Source organism: Nicotiana tomentosiformis, chromosome 11 (assembly GCF_000390325.3).
Source record: "Nicotiana tomentosiformis chromosome 11, ASM39032v3, whole genome shotgun sequence".
In the NCBI taxonomy this organism is placed as follows: Eukaryota; Viridiplantae; Streptophyta; class Magnoliopsida; order Solanales; family Solanaceae; genus Nicotiana; species Nicotiana tomentosiformis.
In genome coordinates, this window is record NC_090822.1 from 27,842,150 (window position 1) to 27,860,357 (window position 18,208).

The following is an 18,208-nucleotide window of genomic DNA, read 5'->3' on the forward strand; positions in this document are numbered from 1 at the left end:
AACTCATGTTTCGCGCTAAAAACCCAATCGCGACTTGATGAAATTAGACCAAATATTCCAGATCATTCATATAATTCATTATCAAACTCTCGGAAGTCTCGAAATATAATTTCGATATCTTGAACTAAAAATGAACCTTTAGATCATTACATGCTTATGCTCAAAATAACAAACTCTTCCAAAAACTCTTCCAAAACTCATCCGAGCCCCATGAGACCCCAATCAAGTATACTAACAAGTCCCATAACATGACGCGAACTTAGTCGATGCCTCAAATTACATTAAACAATACTAAAACACGAATCAGACCCCAATTCAAGCTTAATAAAAATTAACGAATTTTAAATTCTACATTCGATGCCGAAACCTATCAAATCAAGTCCGATTGACCTTAGTTTTTGCACACAAGTCATACATGACATAACGGACCTATTTTAAAATTTTCAGAATTGGATTCTGACGCCGATACCAATAAAGTCAACTCCCGGTCAAACTTTCAAACCTTCCATTTCCAACTTTTGCCATTTCAAGCCAAAATCAACTATGGACTTCCAAATAAATATTCTGATACACTCCTAAGTCCAAAATCACCATACATAGCTATTGAAACCATCAAAACTTCATTCCGGAGTTGTTTGTTCAAAAGTCAAACTTCGGTCAACTCTTTTCTTTTAAGTTTCTAAACAAGGATTGTTCTTTCAATTTAATCCTGAATATCCGCAAACAAAAGCTGACAATTCACACAAGTCATAATATACATTACGAAGCTGCTCAAGATTTCAAATTGTTGAGCGGGATGTAAATGCTCAAAACGACAAGTCGGATTGTTACAAGTATCTAATTGCTGCTAGTGCACACTTGTCACAAATTCACATCAAGAGATCTTTCTGCATTGCAAGTTATTTCAAAAAATGGTACAATTCTTTTTATAATCATCATGAAGTTATTAAAATAGAAGCAAGATTACAGTTGTGATGAAGTAATAAATACTCTTTCTTTAATTAAAAGTTGCGGGTTCGAACCCTAAATATATGAATACGGGACATTAGTTGCAAAACCCAAAAAAAAGAAGCAATATCTCTATTAATAGCAAAATTCCAAAACCCATTAGATTAATACCCCAATCTCTTGCTTATTGTTATATTTTAACTGAAACCTTAGTGATCTCTTAATAATATTTTTCTTACTTTTTTTCTTTTAAATACAAGGTTACATATTCGTGGAATTGAAGTTGTACTGTAATAGTTATAATTCTATAACGCAACACACATAGGTGTACTCACACAAGTCATTTTGATTCTCTAATCCCATGCCAAAAAAAAAAAAAAAAAAAATCTTGGGAAAAAAACAGAAAATAAGAAACAAGAAAAAAAATTGAGATTGATTCCATGGTTGTTGACTTTGAAATTGCTTCTTTAGTATGATAATGATGTGAAAACATGAAGTTGACGACATAAAATTAAGTTATTCACAATCAAATTAATCCAAATTCTCTAGTAGATGTCCTTAGGATCCGACTCGGAGGAAGACAAGAAAGAATAGAAGAATACCAAATTCTTTTCTTTAAAATTATTATTTTTAATGTAAAATGATGGTTTGATTCTTTTCCTTTTTTTACCTTCTTCTTTTTGCCTAATAAAGACTCAGATATTATTGAAAGTAGTTGAGGTGAATCATTACAAATTGGAATAGATCGTGGAGTATCCCTTCCAAGAAAGTTTGTGCAAAATTAAAATAAAGCATAATGTGGGAGGGGATTAAATAAACATGATATAGTAATGTTTAGCGAGGTTTAGTTGATTCCTTTCACTTAATTTGTTTCTCATAATCTTTATTCTAAAAAATTAAGATGCAAGAATGATAAAAATTAAAACATTTAACTCTTAAAAACGTAACATAGTCTTATTTTACTCCCTTTGTCCCAAATTAATTTTCATATTTCGCTTCACGAGAATCAATTTAAAATATAGATTTTACAAAATTAAAATATATTTTAGTATATTAATCAAAATTCACATAATTTGACTATCCAGAAGCAAAACGTGACTATTAATTTGGACAGAGGGAGAATAAAAGATAATTAATCTTTACCCTCGCCTGTTTCAACCTAAAAATTGGTAATAGAATCTCAATAAATGACGATGGATATATCCGCACGCTCTAAATTTTACTTTCCTCCTACATCCCATGTATTTCCATATTCTTTTGCGTTACTGCTCTTTTCTTTCTTTCACTTTTTACTGTATTGGGATATTTACATTTTTAGTCCTTTAATTATTAGCAAATGCATTTTCGATCCTAGTAATGGCTCAACTGGACATATTGCACCTAAACTTATTTGAGTTGCACATTTTTGCCCTTGCAAAAACAAATTATCTGTAAATTTAATATATTTTTATATAAAATTTATTCGAATTTTCATCAAGTGAAGAAACCTGTAAAATTTGTGAAAATGAGTTAGTGGAGGAACTAAAAGCATACAACTCTGCTTATTGAAGGTTAATTTTTGTTCACTATGATACCACGATTTGAAAATTAGCCCGAATTCCAATAATTAAGGGACTAAAATTATAATTTCCTACATCATTCATCCAAAACAATATTAGGGGTTATGCCTAGAAATTGCAGCTATCGGAAGATTCCACTCACCTATATAATTTCAGCTATGTAATTTTTATGTATATTAGTTACAATGTACGTGCATTGCACGTGTATTCTATGTTTGTTAATAAAAATATATATGGAATATAGAATAAGCATGAAGCATGCCTATAACAATTGATGTCAAGACATATGCAACATTCATTTAAAAAATGTCATTACACTGGCACAATAGTTGAATTTCAAGTAATCGGGTATCTTTTGAACCTACAAAGATAAAAGTTTTGGTATATTAGTTATAATACTGTAATCATAAGTATTTCATTATATAAGATAATAATATGTCATGTTGTTGTAGCTGACCTTATACTTTATAAATGATGTTCTTGGAATTTGGTGTATCGTCGTATTAAAGACTTTATTAATAAAAATTTAGGTGTAAGTACATAAAAAAGACTAATTAGTGGTCATCAAGCTCGAATATTAGTCGAAAACATCAACAACACCTAATACTACATATGTAACGACCCGGACAATCGTTTTAAAAGTTGTAGCCCCGTTTCCCTATTTACTGCTCATTATGTGCTTTTAAAACAGTTATGTAACTTGTCGGGGTAGTCGGTTCGGGTTCGGAAAGATTTTAGAATGAATTGGAACACTTAGTTCTAAAGTTTAAAACTTAAATTGAAAAGGTTGACTGGATGTCGACCTATGTGCAAACGACCCCGGAATAGAATTTTGATGATTCCAATAGCTCCGTATGGTAATTTTAGACTTAGGAGCGAGTTCGAAATTTTATTTGGAAGTCCGTAGTTAAATTAGTCTTGAAATGGCTAAAATAGTAATTTAAGTTTGGAAGTTTGACTGGGGAGTTGACTTTTTGATATCGGGACCGGAATCCAGTTCTAAAAAATTTCATAGCTCTGTTATGTCATTTGTGACTTGTGTGCAAAATTTGAGGTTAATCGGACTTGATTTGATAGGTTTCGGCATCGAATGTAGAAGTTGAAAATTCTTAAGTTTCATTAAGCTTGAATTAGGATGTGATTTGTGATTTTAGCGTTGTTTGATGTGATTTGAGGTTTCAAATAAGTACATGATGTTTTAGGACTTGTTGGTGTATTTGGTTGAGGTCCCGAGGGCCTGGCCTCCGGTGAGTTTCGGATGGTTAACGGATCAAAAGTTGGACTTAAACAACTGCTGCAATTTTCTTCTGCTAGAAAAATTCGAAGCCCAGAAATCAAGGCCCAAAAATCGAGCCCAGGGTCGAGGGCCAGGATCGAAGCCAGGGTCGAGGGCCATGTCGAAGCCATGATCGAGGGCAGGATCGAGGCCCATGATTGAGGTCATGATCGAGGGCCGGGATCGAGGCTCATGATCGAGGCCAAGATCAAGGGCGAGGATCGAGGCCGAGGATCGAGGATCGAGGGCAGTCTGGACAAAACTGTAAGTTATAAAGTAAAGGACTTCGTCCCATTTTTTATTTTTGACAAATTGGAGCTTGGGGAGAGGTAATTTTTGAGAGATTTTCAGAGAAAACATCGGGGCAAGTGTTCTTAACTCAATTATGGTTAGATTACCAGAATCCATCATTTGTTTTCACCATTTAATTAGTGTTTTGAGATTGAAATTTGAGAATTTTTTTTAGAAATTTCATAGAAACGAATTTTTGAGATTTCAGTGTTGATTCAGAGTCTGATTTGAGTGAAACTGGTATGGTTGGACTCGTAATTGAAAGAGTTGTCGGATTTTGTGAGTTTCGCCGGATTCCGAGATGTGGGCCCACGGGCGATTTTTGAGCTAATTTCGGATTTTATTGAAAAATATAGTATTTTTTATGAAATTGATTCCTATAATTTTTATTGACTGTATCGAATTATTTTGGCTAGATTCGAGTCATTCAGAGTTGGATAATCGAGGAAAAGGCATACTAGTGGATTAAATTGGAGCAAGTCGAGGTAAGTGACTTGTCTAACCTTGTGTGGGGGAAATTTCACCTAGGATTGTTATTGATGTGATAATTGTAATGTAATGAAAGTCGTGTATACGAAGTGACGAGTGTGTACACGGGCTAAATATAAAATATTATGTCTTTAAATTGTGTAGATCACCGTTGTATAGTAATTAAATAATTTTACCTTGTTATATACTTCATCATTGATTTAATTTTTATATTTTAAATTTGCTTGACCTTTCCCGCTAATTGTATTACATGTTTAGTTGAAACTTGGTTTCTTTTATTTCGTGCATTATTTGAAGGTTGATTTTCTTTAATTTAAATATTATTAATATGAAGTATTTGACATTTTAAATTTGATATTGAAGCAACGTATTAAAAATTTTGAAATATTATTTTTATTGAGTTATTTATTCCCAAATATTTTTGTGAGATTGTTTGTACTCATTGTGATTGAGCCGTGAGCTCCCTGTTGCGGAAAATATTGTTGATATTGTTTAATTTTGCAAATTAAAATATTTGAGCACTTGAGGTGCAGATTGTGTTATATTGTGATATTGATACGCATGCGGTGGTATAAGGTCTGGGTGTTGAAAAGCATGCAGTGAGATAAGGGTGGTTTGATACGCGTGGCTAGTAGGGGAACTACTAGAAGTCATGCGGTGTGATAAAGGTGGCTAAAACGCGGGGTGTTATTTCGGAAAAAATATTTTTGTTAAAATAAATTGTGAAGGTTCCCGCGGTGATATAAGGAAATGAGATATTGTGAATTTATTTATGATTTGGGACTACGAGGCGGTACCTCAGGAGTGCCCTTGTTGATATTGATTTATGGCCGCAGTTGCCTTTGATTATTGTTGTGATTTTCTTAAAGTTGAAAAGAATTCTGTTTTGTTTCCACGAGTTATTATTTGCCACTATTTTGCATAGTTAATTGGTGACATACTACTTACTTGATGCATTTCTATTGTCATTTTATTTTTATTATATTGTTAAACATTTTACCTTGTCTTTTATTATTCCAGTAGGGCTGACCTGACCTCGTCACTACTCTACCGATGTTAGGATTGACACTTACTGGGTACCGCTGTGGTGTTCTCATACTAAGCTTCTGCACATCTTTTTGTGCAGATCCAGGTACATCCTACCAGTACAGACATCAGTGAGCTACCTGTGTACGGAGACTTCGAGGTATATCTGCCAGCGTCCGCAGACTCCGGAGTCCCCTTCTACCATTATTATGTCGCTTTCTTATTTTTCTTAGACCCTGATATATAGATACATTGAGGATAAATTCTTAGAAGCTTGTGACATATTTCTACTAGGTTTTGTGAGTTGTAATTATTTAAATTGCAGTTCATTTATTTTAGATTTCTATTGTTATTTAAGTGCCATCACAACATCCTACGTAGAAAAATTTGGGGTCTTGACAACATATTGCTAAGATCTGAAGCGAGTTAAATAGGATATAAATTGAGCTTTTAAAGCCAATTGACAAGCTTTCACTTCAAAACTCCTCTACAATGCATCTCTTGAACAATTTATTTTATGATGATGCAAAAGCCATTCTTTGTATTTTGGAATACCCTTTAATTCCTCTAGCGCCAAACATAATACACCACAGCAGTCATAGCCATTCTAAACACTTTAGTTCCAGAAGAGTTTTCTTCAACACACTCCTCATAAGACTAATTCCGACATCAAAATAATAATACTAAACATCTTGGGCATCTAATCTAGACTATAGATATTCTACCAATTTTTCTTCATCAAATTTCTATACGTGGGACTTTCTTTTCTTTATTCACATACTTAACAAGTAGGTGCTTTAATAACGATATATAACTATTGACGATACTCATAACCATATTTTCCAATGCAACGTAAAACTTCTTCTGCAACTGTCAGTTTTATTTAGACGTCTCGTCTCCAACTATCACATATCGTCTTAATTACTGGTAAATCATATTCAAATAAGTATATTATTATTGAGGTTAAAAAAATATATACACTACTTAAGAGTATGTTCTCTGCTCGACAAAATTGTAAAAAAAATTACTCGACATATTTATGAAATACTTCATATATGTGCGTACAAAAAGTCTAGGAGAAGAAGAATGGAACGCATTTTGATTATTTGCTTAAGGTTGGCTAGTTTTAACATAATTAATGAAGGATAGCGATTTGCTACAATTTAAATATATTAATGTAATAATAACTTCAGAGCAAAAAAAAAAAAAGTTAATCACGAACCTACAAAGAGAAATCCTTTAAGTGATTGAAATTTTAAACAGATTCAAAATTTTAAAAGCCATAACACAACAAATCATTAAAATGCTGAAATCTAAATATTATGAGGCTACTTGAATATGTGCAATCAGCTGCTATGAGATTTGTAGAAAATGCACATTTGTATTAGTAGAAGTACAAATTAATAACTTATAGGTATTAAAAGTACAAAACAATCAAAAGAATTCGAAAAAAAGACTATAAATTTCTTTATAAGAGTAGGCAAAAATATCAAGCTCGGATAATAAATATTTCTAAGATAAGAAATATAATAAAAATATCAATATGGAAATAGAGAGATTAAACAGATTCAAAATTTTAAAAGCCATAACACAACAAATTATTAAGATGCTGAAATCCAAATATTATGAGGCTACTTGATTATGTGCAATCAGTTGCTATTAGATTTGTAGAAAATGCACATTTGTATTAGTAGAAGTACAAATTAATAACTTATAGCTATTAAAAGTACAAAACAATCAAAAGAATTTGAAAAAAGACTATAAATTTCTTTACAAGAGTAGTCGAAAATATCAAGCTCGGATAATAAATATTTCTAAGATAAGAAATATAATAAAAATATCAATATGGAAATAGAGAGATTATGATTTTCCATATCCATATCTAGATAGGCTTCTAGCAACATTAGCTTTTGATTATATTGGTTATTAGATGAATAATGAGTGACATGTTAGAAGATATTATGCACTTTAAGAATGGTACTTCTACTTAATTTTATGCCCTTTTTGTATTTTCTCAAAGAATCATGTACGAAAGTTTCAAACAGATTATGTAAATAATAAATTTGGTCTGCCATAGCGAAGCAATGTCGACATCTCAAAAACTTACCCTGCATATGTATAAAAAAAGAATCATAAATTTTTAAAAATCAAATTACCACGGGCAACAACATTGGAACTAAATTGCATACAAAAGAATTTTAACATGAGTTAACTTGAATACGCCGATAGTTTTAAAAAGTTTTATATTATTAGGTCATCTAAAAGATTAATAGGTAACACTCCATAAAAGTGAGATTTTGTAACCTAATAAAAGTGACCTAATTATATTTAAATTTTTGCTATTTTATATAATACTCCGTATAAGTTAAAACTCTTTTAACATCTTGTTTAATGGTCCTTCATAAGGTTTGAACTTGTGACGTTCTTTTTAATCTTTACAATCCGTGTACTTAGAGAAGAAACTTTTGATCTGAGAAGAATTAAGGTTGATTGGTTTTTAACTTTTTTCCTAATGATTAAACAATCCATGAATGCAACATATTAAAATTACTATCGAACTAATACAATAGTACTAATTCAAGCATAAACAAATTGTATTTCTGCATGAAGTGTTATTATAGTGTTGCATGACATACCTTGATACAATAGTAGAAATTTTCAAGACCTAAGCGGAGCAGTGCATATCCCTGGAATTAAAGCAACACCAATTAAAGTTTATTTCTTAATTAAAATACTAAACCATAACAATCCACGAGTAGGAAATATAGTTTTTCTTAACTCAGCGTTTAATACTTATAATATCTAAAATGCCAAAATTTGGTTTTCAACGAAGGGAATTTAAGATACACACCCATCATAGCTTCTACTTTGCTAGAAAATAGAGTTCGCATGGTGAATACATGTTCATGCATAAAAAATAGTTTCTTTATCTTGGCCATCCCAATTTTTTCACGATAATATTCTCTAAACCATGAAATAGAAAACATAGATAAAATACCATGAATTATAAAAAATTAAAAACACGACGCAAAGATTAAAAACGATATTTGCCGAAATCAAATATACAAGGTATAGCAACAGAGAACATAGAACTTAGGAAACCACACTAATTGCCGTAAAGCCAAAGAATATATAATCAAACCAATTTAAAGTTAGATAAAGCAATGTAGTTGATAACTTGATAAGCATAAAGCAATAGAGTTGTGGGAGTTGTGGCTAACTCAAATAAAAAAAAATAACTTAATTGGAATGTATTATGATTATTTTAGCTAGTTTAAATAAGTAAGAATTTAATAAGAAAATATTATTTTGATTTGAAAATTCTTAATATTAGGAAATTATGAAATGACTATTGAATCCAATAAGAAATCTATTTTTAAAGGGTAAAAAAGACGAACGACATTCGCTAAGAGCCTTCGTACTTTTAATATAATATATAGATATAGATATAGATTGTTCCAAAAATAAAAAGAGCAACACAAAGAAACCAAAAATAGAACCCATTATTTCTTCCTGTCACTGTTGACAATATTTGGGTGCCTTCAAATAGTGAAACAAATTATATACCATTAAGAAGTAAGAACTCATCCTATTAAGTACACACGTCGAAAAAAGCTAAAAAATTCCCAAATAAATATGCAAGCCCAATCAGATTTTCTATTCGAATATATCTTTTAAAAGAAAAATTGCTCAAAATCACCACAGTTTTCATTTTTCCCCCCCTATTAATTCTAATTTTTTGATACATAACATATACATATAGCACCAAGGAAAGGAGAAAGAGTAAACAGAAAAGGAAGAATCACGAAATCAACATTTGAAACTTATATATTCGAGGTTTTATTCCTCTTAAGTTATTGGGTTCTAAATTAAGAATTTGTACATATTTATAATTCGTACGCTACACGATTTGGACCAAAATTATTGAGTGCGACTAAATCGGTCACCTATACTCTAGCTCTACTGTCACGACCCAATTCTCACCCTCGGAATCGTGATGGCGCCTAACATTTCACTTGTTAGGCAAGACAATATTAGCTTTATTTATTAACCATTTTTAACAATTCAAATGAAATGATAACAATAAATCCGAATAGTCTGAAATAAAGTGATAAACTAATGAACGACGTAATCCAAATAGAATCCCAGAAACTGGAGTCACGAATACATGAGTGTTTGGAGTACTATAGATAATAGTCTGAATAAAATACAATTGCTTGAATCAAAATAAATAGCACTGCATAAAAGGGGACTTCAGGGCTGCGCACGCCGTGCAGCTATACCTCAAGTCTCCACAGGTAGCTGGATCCGGGCAATCTCACTCAGCACTGCTGGGACCCACTCCGGTATCTGCACAAGAAGTGCAGAGTGTAGTATGAGTACAACCGACCCCATGTACTCTGTAAGTGCCGAGCCTAACCTCGACGAAGTAGTGATGAGGGTAAGACGGGCCACTTACAATAAATAATAATAATAATAATAATAATAATAATAATAATAATAATAATAAGAAGAATAATAATAACAAGAAAACAGGAAAGGGAAGTAAATTATAGCAGTTAAATTCATGAAAACGAACTCGAAATTCAACTACCAAAGAGTACAAAATAACAAGTCTAATAATAATAATAATAATAATAATAATAATAATAATAATAATAACAACAAGAAAATAGGAAAGGGAAGTAAAGCAGATAAATTCATGAAAACGAACTCGAAATTCAACTACCAAAGAGTACAAAAGAGCAAGTCTAATAGTCTCATATCACAATACCGAGGCAAATCCAACAATCACAAACAAGTACCACATATACAATCCATTGCGGCGCGCAACCCGATCCCACACATATCAACATCTGTCAATATCATAATCCGTCCTTATTCCATCATTTCAATTCATTACCTTTCAATTTTTGTTGCGGCATGCAACCCGCTCCCCAAACAATTTCAATCAACATAAACAATTCAACAACCAAATTTACAAGAATTTCTACATCAAGAGGGTAAATGTTCGAGGCAATAAATAACCATATAATAATCAAATAATCTCTAACAATTCGAAGTCTCAACTTTACCGATTCATTGGTATCTATCAATTAAACAACTCATGCAAGTGAAACCAAATTATACAAGGCAACAAATATTACAAACAATAAGACAAGTAAAGCATGTGAAAATTTAGATATGCAATTAAAGAAAGTAGAGACAAATAACAAATAAGTATGGAGTCATGGAAGGGACGAACAATTTAATACAAGAATAATTAAATGACAGGTAATAATTTATGGTATAGAAGTCAAATAAAGCATGTAACTATTAAGGCATGAAGCAAGATATATCATGGAATGAACGAAAACATGAAAACAAATATCATGACGGCGTATATACACTAGTCACCTAGCATATATGCCATTTTCGCACATAATTCACATAACACATACTTGAAGGATTCCTAATTCCCTCAAGTCAAGGTTAGACCCAACACTTACATTACTCCTCGAATCAAAGCAATCAACCAACCATAGCCTTGCCTTTCGAACAAGCCTCCAAACCAACCGAATCTAGCAAATTATCGATAAAATATTTCAAAATAAGCTTTAGAAACTACCCATCAATAAAAGAAGTTTAATTTTGATCATTTTTTAAAAAGTCAACAAAAGACAACCATGAGCTCGCTTGGTCAAAACTCGAGATTCGGACTAAAATCCGATTACTTATTCACCCCCGAGCCCGGTTATGTAATTTGTATCGAAATCTGACCTCAATTTAAGGTCTAAATCTCTATTTTACAAAAATCTCCAATTCTACCCAAATCCCTAATTTCTACCATGGAAATCCTAAATTTGATGTTGAATTCTCATGAAAAGTAAAGGGTAATTGAAAGAAAATGGATTAGGGTCACTTACCAATGAATTTGGGAAGAAACGTCTCTTGAAAAATCGCATCTAGAGTGTTTAGGGTTGAGAAATGGTGTAAAATGAGCTAAATTCCCATTTTTCCTCTTTTACCCAGCTGCAAATGTCACAACTGCGATGTCTTGTTCGAAATTGCGAACATCACAAATGCGAGATAAGGGTCGCAAATGAGAACCTTGCCTCAGAACACCAGAAGTTGCAAATGCGACATTTAGATCGCAAATGCGGCCAAAAATTTCGCAAATGCGAAGCAGACTCAAGTGGCCTGTGATCGCGAATGCGACCACTTTCTTCGCGAAAGCGAATGGCCACATTTTGCAAAAGCGAACAAAATTCTTGTAAATGATAGATTCACCCGGCCAGCCCATGCGAACAATTCTTCGCAAAAGCGAGGCTCATAATTATGAGCCAGACCTCGTAAATGCGAGATCTACATCAGACACCAGAACTGGCATTGCACCAATAACCTTTGCACTATCCAAACTCATCCAAAACACGTCCAAAACTTACCCGAGCCCCTAGGGATCCAAACCAAATATGCACACATGTGTAATAATATCACATGACTTCGCTCGCGCAATCAAATCACCAAAATAACATCTAATTCTAAGGATCGAACATCAAAATGAATGGAATTTTAAAGTAATCTTGAGACCAACTAGAATCACATCTAAGCGTCCGAATCATGTTAAATTAATTCCGAATTGCACCAAATTTTGCAGACAAATTTCAAATAGCAATATAGACCTATTCCAAGTTTCAACATTAAAATCCAAACCCCATTGCTATTAAGTCAACTTACGGTCAAATTTATGAAATTTTCAAACTTTCAAAATACTAGTTTTCTGCAAAATAAGTCAAATCAATCTAGGGACCTTCAATTTCAATTTCAGCATACGCCAAGTCCAAAATCACGGTACGGACCTATCAGAATTGTCAAAATACCGTTCCGAGGTCATTTTCACAACATGTTGACCATTGTCAACTCAAGTTGTTTTTAAAGCTATAAAACATATTTTTTTCTAATTTTTACATAAAAACTTTTCAAAAAGGGATACGGGCCACGCACGCAAATCAAAAAATAGCAAACGAAGCTAAAGGAGGTCTCGAACTATAAAAATAAGGATTAATACTCAAAACAACGTATCGGGTTGACACATCTCCCCTCTTAGAAGAATTGGATAAGGAAGAGGATGTCCTTTCATGGAATGTGAAGTTAGTTTTCCAATATATTCCCATTTGATAGATGTGACATTTTAATTAGGATAAATATATAGACGACCCTTAAGCTTGTTCAATCTATTCATTTAAACATTGAATTTGAGGGTTCTACCTACTTAACATCTTAACCGAAATTAAAATGTGCCTATTAGACACATATTGCTTTTATGGCATGGTGCGTGAATAACATCACTCTTAAGAGCGTGAAAACAACTAGTTTTTCATTATTATTATTTTTTGTCTCCTTTACCTTGTTTTTACCCTTAAAATGGGATAACAATTAAACTTATAATATGGTTCTAAGGATACATGATTTCACATAATACCAATTGATAAATGTGAGGATGAGTAATAGAAATTAACAATAAAGTAAAGAAAACCAATGTTAGAATGAAACTCATCCCTTGAATTTGGATACCCTCGAACTGGTTGATGCAAGAACTATGAAAGTATAACAAGCTGAATAACAATGGCGAGAACAATTAAGAGAATTATATTGCTTTTTGTGTTTGTCAACCGTGCACTACAAATGATTATAACCCCCTTTATATAGTAGAGGAGTTCCACTTATGGTACAATTCTAATTACAGAAAGAAACCCCATAATGAGCTAATTAACCGTCTCTGATTTGATCCGTTCTGAGATTTTCGCCATAATCCTCGACCAGTCACCGAGATTTATGCCATGATCCTTGGTCAGCCACGAATATCTTGCCTTTCTGTTATTATGCTACCTTTGATCTTGCTTGATGTCTGTCTCATTTGGCTTCGATCGCTACTAGCCTCGATCTCGACAGGTACCTCGGTTCTGAGCTCAGTACCTTATCCTCGTGATATGGCCTATTCCGTTATGAGACCGTCCTTCAATGTAAACTCCCGGTCTCGGTCAAATATTAAAATCGGGTGGGCTTGATTTTAACCGTATACAGATAGTCCCCTCATTTTTAGAGTGTAATGACAAGAAACGAATTGAGCCTTTGATTTTCTTCCTCGACCTATCATGACGTCATCCTTGTGCCGTAAGCGACAGAAGTGACTGAAACGTCTCGTCTGTACAGTTACCAAGGCATTTAATGAGCGTCAGTCAATGGTCGGCCACCGCCAATAATGCACCGTCGTTGTGAAATTTATAAATATCCCCTCTCCACCATTCCGAACTTTTACTTTCAGATTTCTAATCTCCAAAGCTTTTTATATCTTCTAACTTCTTCATCTGCAAATCTACGATTTTCACTGCTACCATCTTCTCAAAACACCAAATCTTATCATTTCCATCTATATTTATCTTCCAATCTATACGAAAATGGCAAAAACATCAAAAATTGTTCCTCAAAAGGAAAACACTTCTTCATCGTGGCCGACCGGCGACAAAACACCGGTGGAGCCGTGACCTGAAGAGTGTGTTCCCGGGGTGTGTGTTCTCACTTATGACTTCAAGACCGATAAAGCCTCGTCGATTCCTGGCCGATGCGAGCCAATATCGAGGTATATATGCTCGATAACTGAAGGGTACCTTAAGCAGGTAAGGAACGACTGCAACTGGAAGGGAAAAGAAGTGGTGATCTCGACCCCGGAAGAAGACATTACCACCCATGGGGAAGGGTTTTTAATTGTTTACACTTACCCTTTCACACTGCCCCCCCCGACCCCGTCGTCATTGATTTTTGTCGTAAGTATCAAATAACCCTAGGCCAAATCCATCCTTCTTTTTGGCGAATTGTCATTCTGCTCAGATTCTTCGTGAGCAAAGTCGAGTGGATGCCTTTCACCCTCGACCACCTCATTAGGTTATACAGCCCCCGCCTCTATCGAGGCGGGTTAATAAAACTCCAACGCTGAGCCACCAAAGTGCTGTTCTCGAGCATAGACGAGGACAAGGACCGAGGCTGGATGGGCCAATTCATTCGGGTGAGGAATTCTGACCTAATCCCGGCCGAGAAGATGCCATTTTCTAAGAAATGGAATATGAAGCGTAAGTATAATCCCACGATTAGTTCTTATTTATTGTTTTGCCCCTTTGCTTCTTCTTATCGATATCCCTTTCCGTGATGTAGCGGTTGCTTGGATGCCCGGTGCAATTCCTAATCTCAAGAGCTGGGTTCGGGAACTGGCCTCGACCTCTACGTACGCTGAGCACTCATGGCGCGATTTATCAAATGGCCGATAGGAGGCCAAAACTCATGGTAAGCCCCTTTTCCATGTGTTTGATGTTTTTGTCAAGGAATTTCTCACTTAATTTATTTTCATATAGGCATTGGCAAAGATACTGTTATGAACCTATCTGGTGAGGAGGAGACTTCGATCCCGGCACCGAAACCGGCAAAGGACAAAAAGAGGAAAAAGACCTCATCCTCCAAGGATCCAGAACCTAAGAAGAAGAAGAAGGCTCGTAAGCCGAGGAAGAACATCATCCTCCTGACCGAAGAGTCTGTTCGACATCTAAGGGAGGAGGATGAAGAAGAGGGAGAAGACGGCTCCGGGCAGGTGGCCCGAGCGGGAATGAGCACCGAGGCCCCAAAGGCTACTAAATCGGTGAAGGCTGTGGAGACTCCGTCTCGAGATGAGGGGGTCTCGGGAAAAGACTTGGGCGAAGTCCCCGAGTGGTCGAGGATCGAAGATGCTTTCAACTACACTGAACCAACATTGGGTATGGATATCGAGGCCCCTCGAGGTGAGGTGAATGCCCCAAGTGATCCACTTAGGGAAATAGAAATTAGAGGCTCACGCTACTTCACTCATTTTCTGAGGAGATGACTCAAGAGGCTCGGGCCTTGAAGACCCTCTCCATCGAAGGAGCCCACGGAAGGGAGGATCCCTTCCGCGATTACTTTACTAGGGTCGCAGATGCTACCGACCTGAGTGACTTGGAAGTCTCGAGGAAGGACTCGGGCGAGGCATCGAGCCTTTTCAATGAAGCGCAGAAAACTCTAAATAGGGTAAGCCTTAATTCCCTTTGTTGGTATTACCTTTGTGTTCATTTTTCTTTTTCTAACTTCTTTTCTTCTTTAAGCATAGGCCTCAACGCTTCATCGAGAAGAATGTTCTCGGTCTCAAACTGAGCTGAGTCGATACGAGGCCGACATTCAAAGGCTTATCGATGAGAGGAATTCCTTCAACCTTCTCAGTAAGAAAAAAGAAGAACAGATCAAGGGCCTCCGAGCCGAGTTGGCCACGACTCACAAAGATCAGACTGACCTGATCGAGCAGGTAATGAAAATCTTAAAAGCTCATGGGCTCAATTCGGGAACAGTGGCTAACATTTCAATCTCACAGCTGCAGCAGAAGATCAAGAGGATCGAGCAGTTCCGCGAGGAGGTAGATACGATAAAGGTAGAGTCCTTGGGGTGGAAAGAAGGTATGGACCGCTTTGCTGCAGAAAAAGAGATTGCTCGAGACCAATTATCATCGGTTGAAAGTCAGTTTCAAGGTATAAAGGAGAAGATCTTGACTCAAGCAAGAAAAATAGATGATCTCGAGGCTCGGTTGGCTTCTAAACTTGCCAAGGCCAAATCTAAAGCCGAAAAGGCAAAGGTCGAGGCAGATGCGATCGTGGCCGTCTACCGGACCGATGCTGAAACCGCTCAAGTCCAAGTGAGAGAGGCAGCCGAGACCACCCAAACTCGAGCATATTGGATTTTCGAACTTGCCAGATGCCAATCTAGGAGGGAAACCCTCGAGGAAATCCACGCTCGAGGTTTCAATCTTACCAACGAGATAGTAAAGGCTAGAAAGCATGAAGCCGAAGCTGGAGCACTGGCCACTTCCGATGATGATGATGATGGTGGAAGAAAGAGCGGGTACGAGAATGAGGAGGACCTCGACGGAGAAGAAGCTGCCCCCGAAGAAGATCAGGAACCTTAGGATTTTTCACTTTTGTTCTTTTGTTTAGGATCTTGATCGGACGTTGTAAATATTCTCATATATATAAAGATCTCTTTTCTTTCCGACTTGTCTTTATTTCATTTATGCCTTGTGAAAATTTTATTTATTTATGCCTTATGAAACTTTTGTTCATAAGTTCGAGGCTTAGGCAATTTGATCGAAGTTGAGCTAGTGTAGTTTTTATAATCGAGTGAGTACTTACTCGAACTCGGAGTAGGGTGACCCTTAGGTTTTAATTGAGTGAGGATGATTTCTCAAAAATAAACTGGTCCTTTAGGCTCTTGAATTAGGCCGATACGGCTATGGAAAAAAGAATGGATTTCTCCCCCTTTTCGTCTTGAAATGTTTATTGTTTAATCATATAAATTATGTTGTGCCTTATCACGAAATAAAGGGTTTGCTGGAGAGTTCGAACGGTTTCGTACCCATTAGTATTTTCAAGGGTCGATATTATCGAGACCCTTTGTTTCATAATGCCTTGGCATAAAATAAGAATTTGTTCGAGAGTTACGAACGAATTTGTACCCATTAGGGTTTTCGAGGGTTGATATTATCGAGACCCTTAGATATTTAGCCGAGGGTAGCCTTTTTAACCGGTTTGTGAAAATATTAGAAGACCTGTTTAATAACGAAAATTAGACGTCTCTGAACCGTGTTAATTTGGCCGTAGCCTTTAACTTGGGATTCTCCTTTTGGGCTTGTTCCCCAATTATACTTCGAACTTTTTAGAAGTATTAGTCCCCGAGTGGGGTGGCCGTGGCCTATAAAATCTAGGGTTACCTTTTTAAGGTCTTACGATTTTGAGGTTTAATAATTCAATCCTGTCGATGTTTTGGACGGCAGTCCTTAAGTATCGGGTAAAATGTTTGAACTTCAGTTGTGCTCGTCCCTTAAGCCAGTTTCCACAATAGATCATAAATATGAAACTGTAACGTATAAATTTTTCTAAATCATGGAACATTTGTTAAGGAAAAATACTTCTTTTAATAGATTATACATGCGTACATGTTTTGCCATCAGGGTTTGAGTAACCTACATGGATACGGTTCATTTGACCGTTTGGTCCTCTACAAAATTTACCTATCGAGAACCTGTCGACACAAAGTTTTTTCCTTGTAACTATCCGAAGGTGATGCCCCCTAGTATTCGAGGTTGATTGTAAAGGATCCTGGGATACTGTCGAATTGCTCTAAGTTAGCACAAACAATGGTTGCCTCGTTAAAAACCACGCCAGAAAAAACCATTTGGGACAAAAATCGGTCTAAGGAAAAAAGAGTGTAACGCGTGCTTTCAGACCTAAGGACTCCGCGTTTGAAGAATCCTTTGATATCTTCGATTAAACACCTGCAAATGGTTAGTATAAAATATAAATGAAAATGGAGAAGGTCGTGCCTTAGCAGTAATATCGTTTAAGGAGTGATATGTTCCAATTGTTTGGTAATTGTTCGCCGTTCACCATGCCAATTTTGTCGGATCCTTTTCCGATGGTATCATGGACCTTGTATGGTCCCTCCCAGTTTGGGCCAAGTTTTCCTTCGTTTGGGTCTCGAGTATTGAGGGTGACCTTCCTCAGAACCAAGTCCCCGATTTTGAAGTGTTAAA

General features: G+C 35.5%; 1 protein-coding gene across 1 annotated transcript in view; it reads left to right on the forward strand.

The window, feature by feature from the left end:
• Nucleotides 1–16,585, forward strand: part of LOC138901179 (uncharacterized) — a 35,651-nt gene extending 19,066 nt beyond the window's left edge. The window contains exons 3-4 of the mRNA XM_070188924.1: nt 14,976–15,400; nt 15,740–16,585. Coding sequence (XP_070045025.1) covers nt 14,976–15,400; nt 15,740–16,585 — 1,271 coding nt within the window. The remainder of the gene's footprint in view (nt 1–14,975; nt 15,401–15,739) is intronic.
• Nucleotides 16,586–18,208: the final 1,623 nt, after the last annotated feature.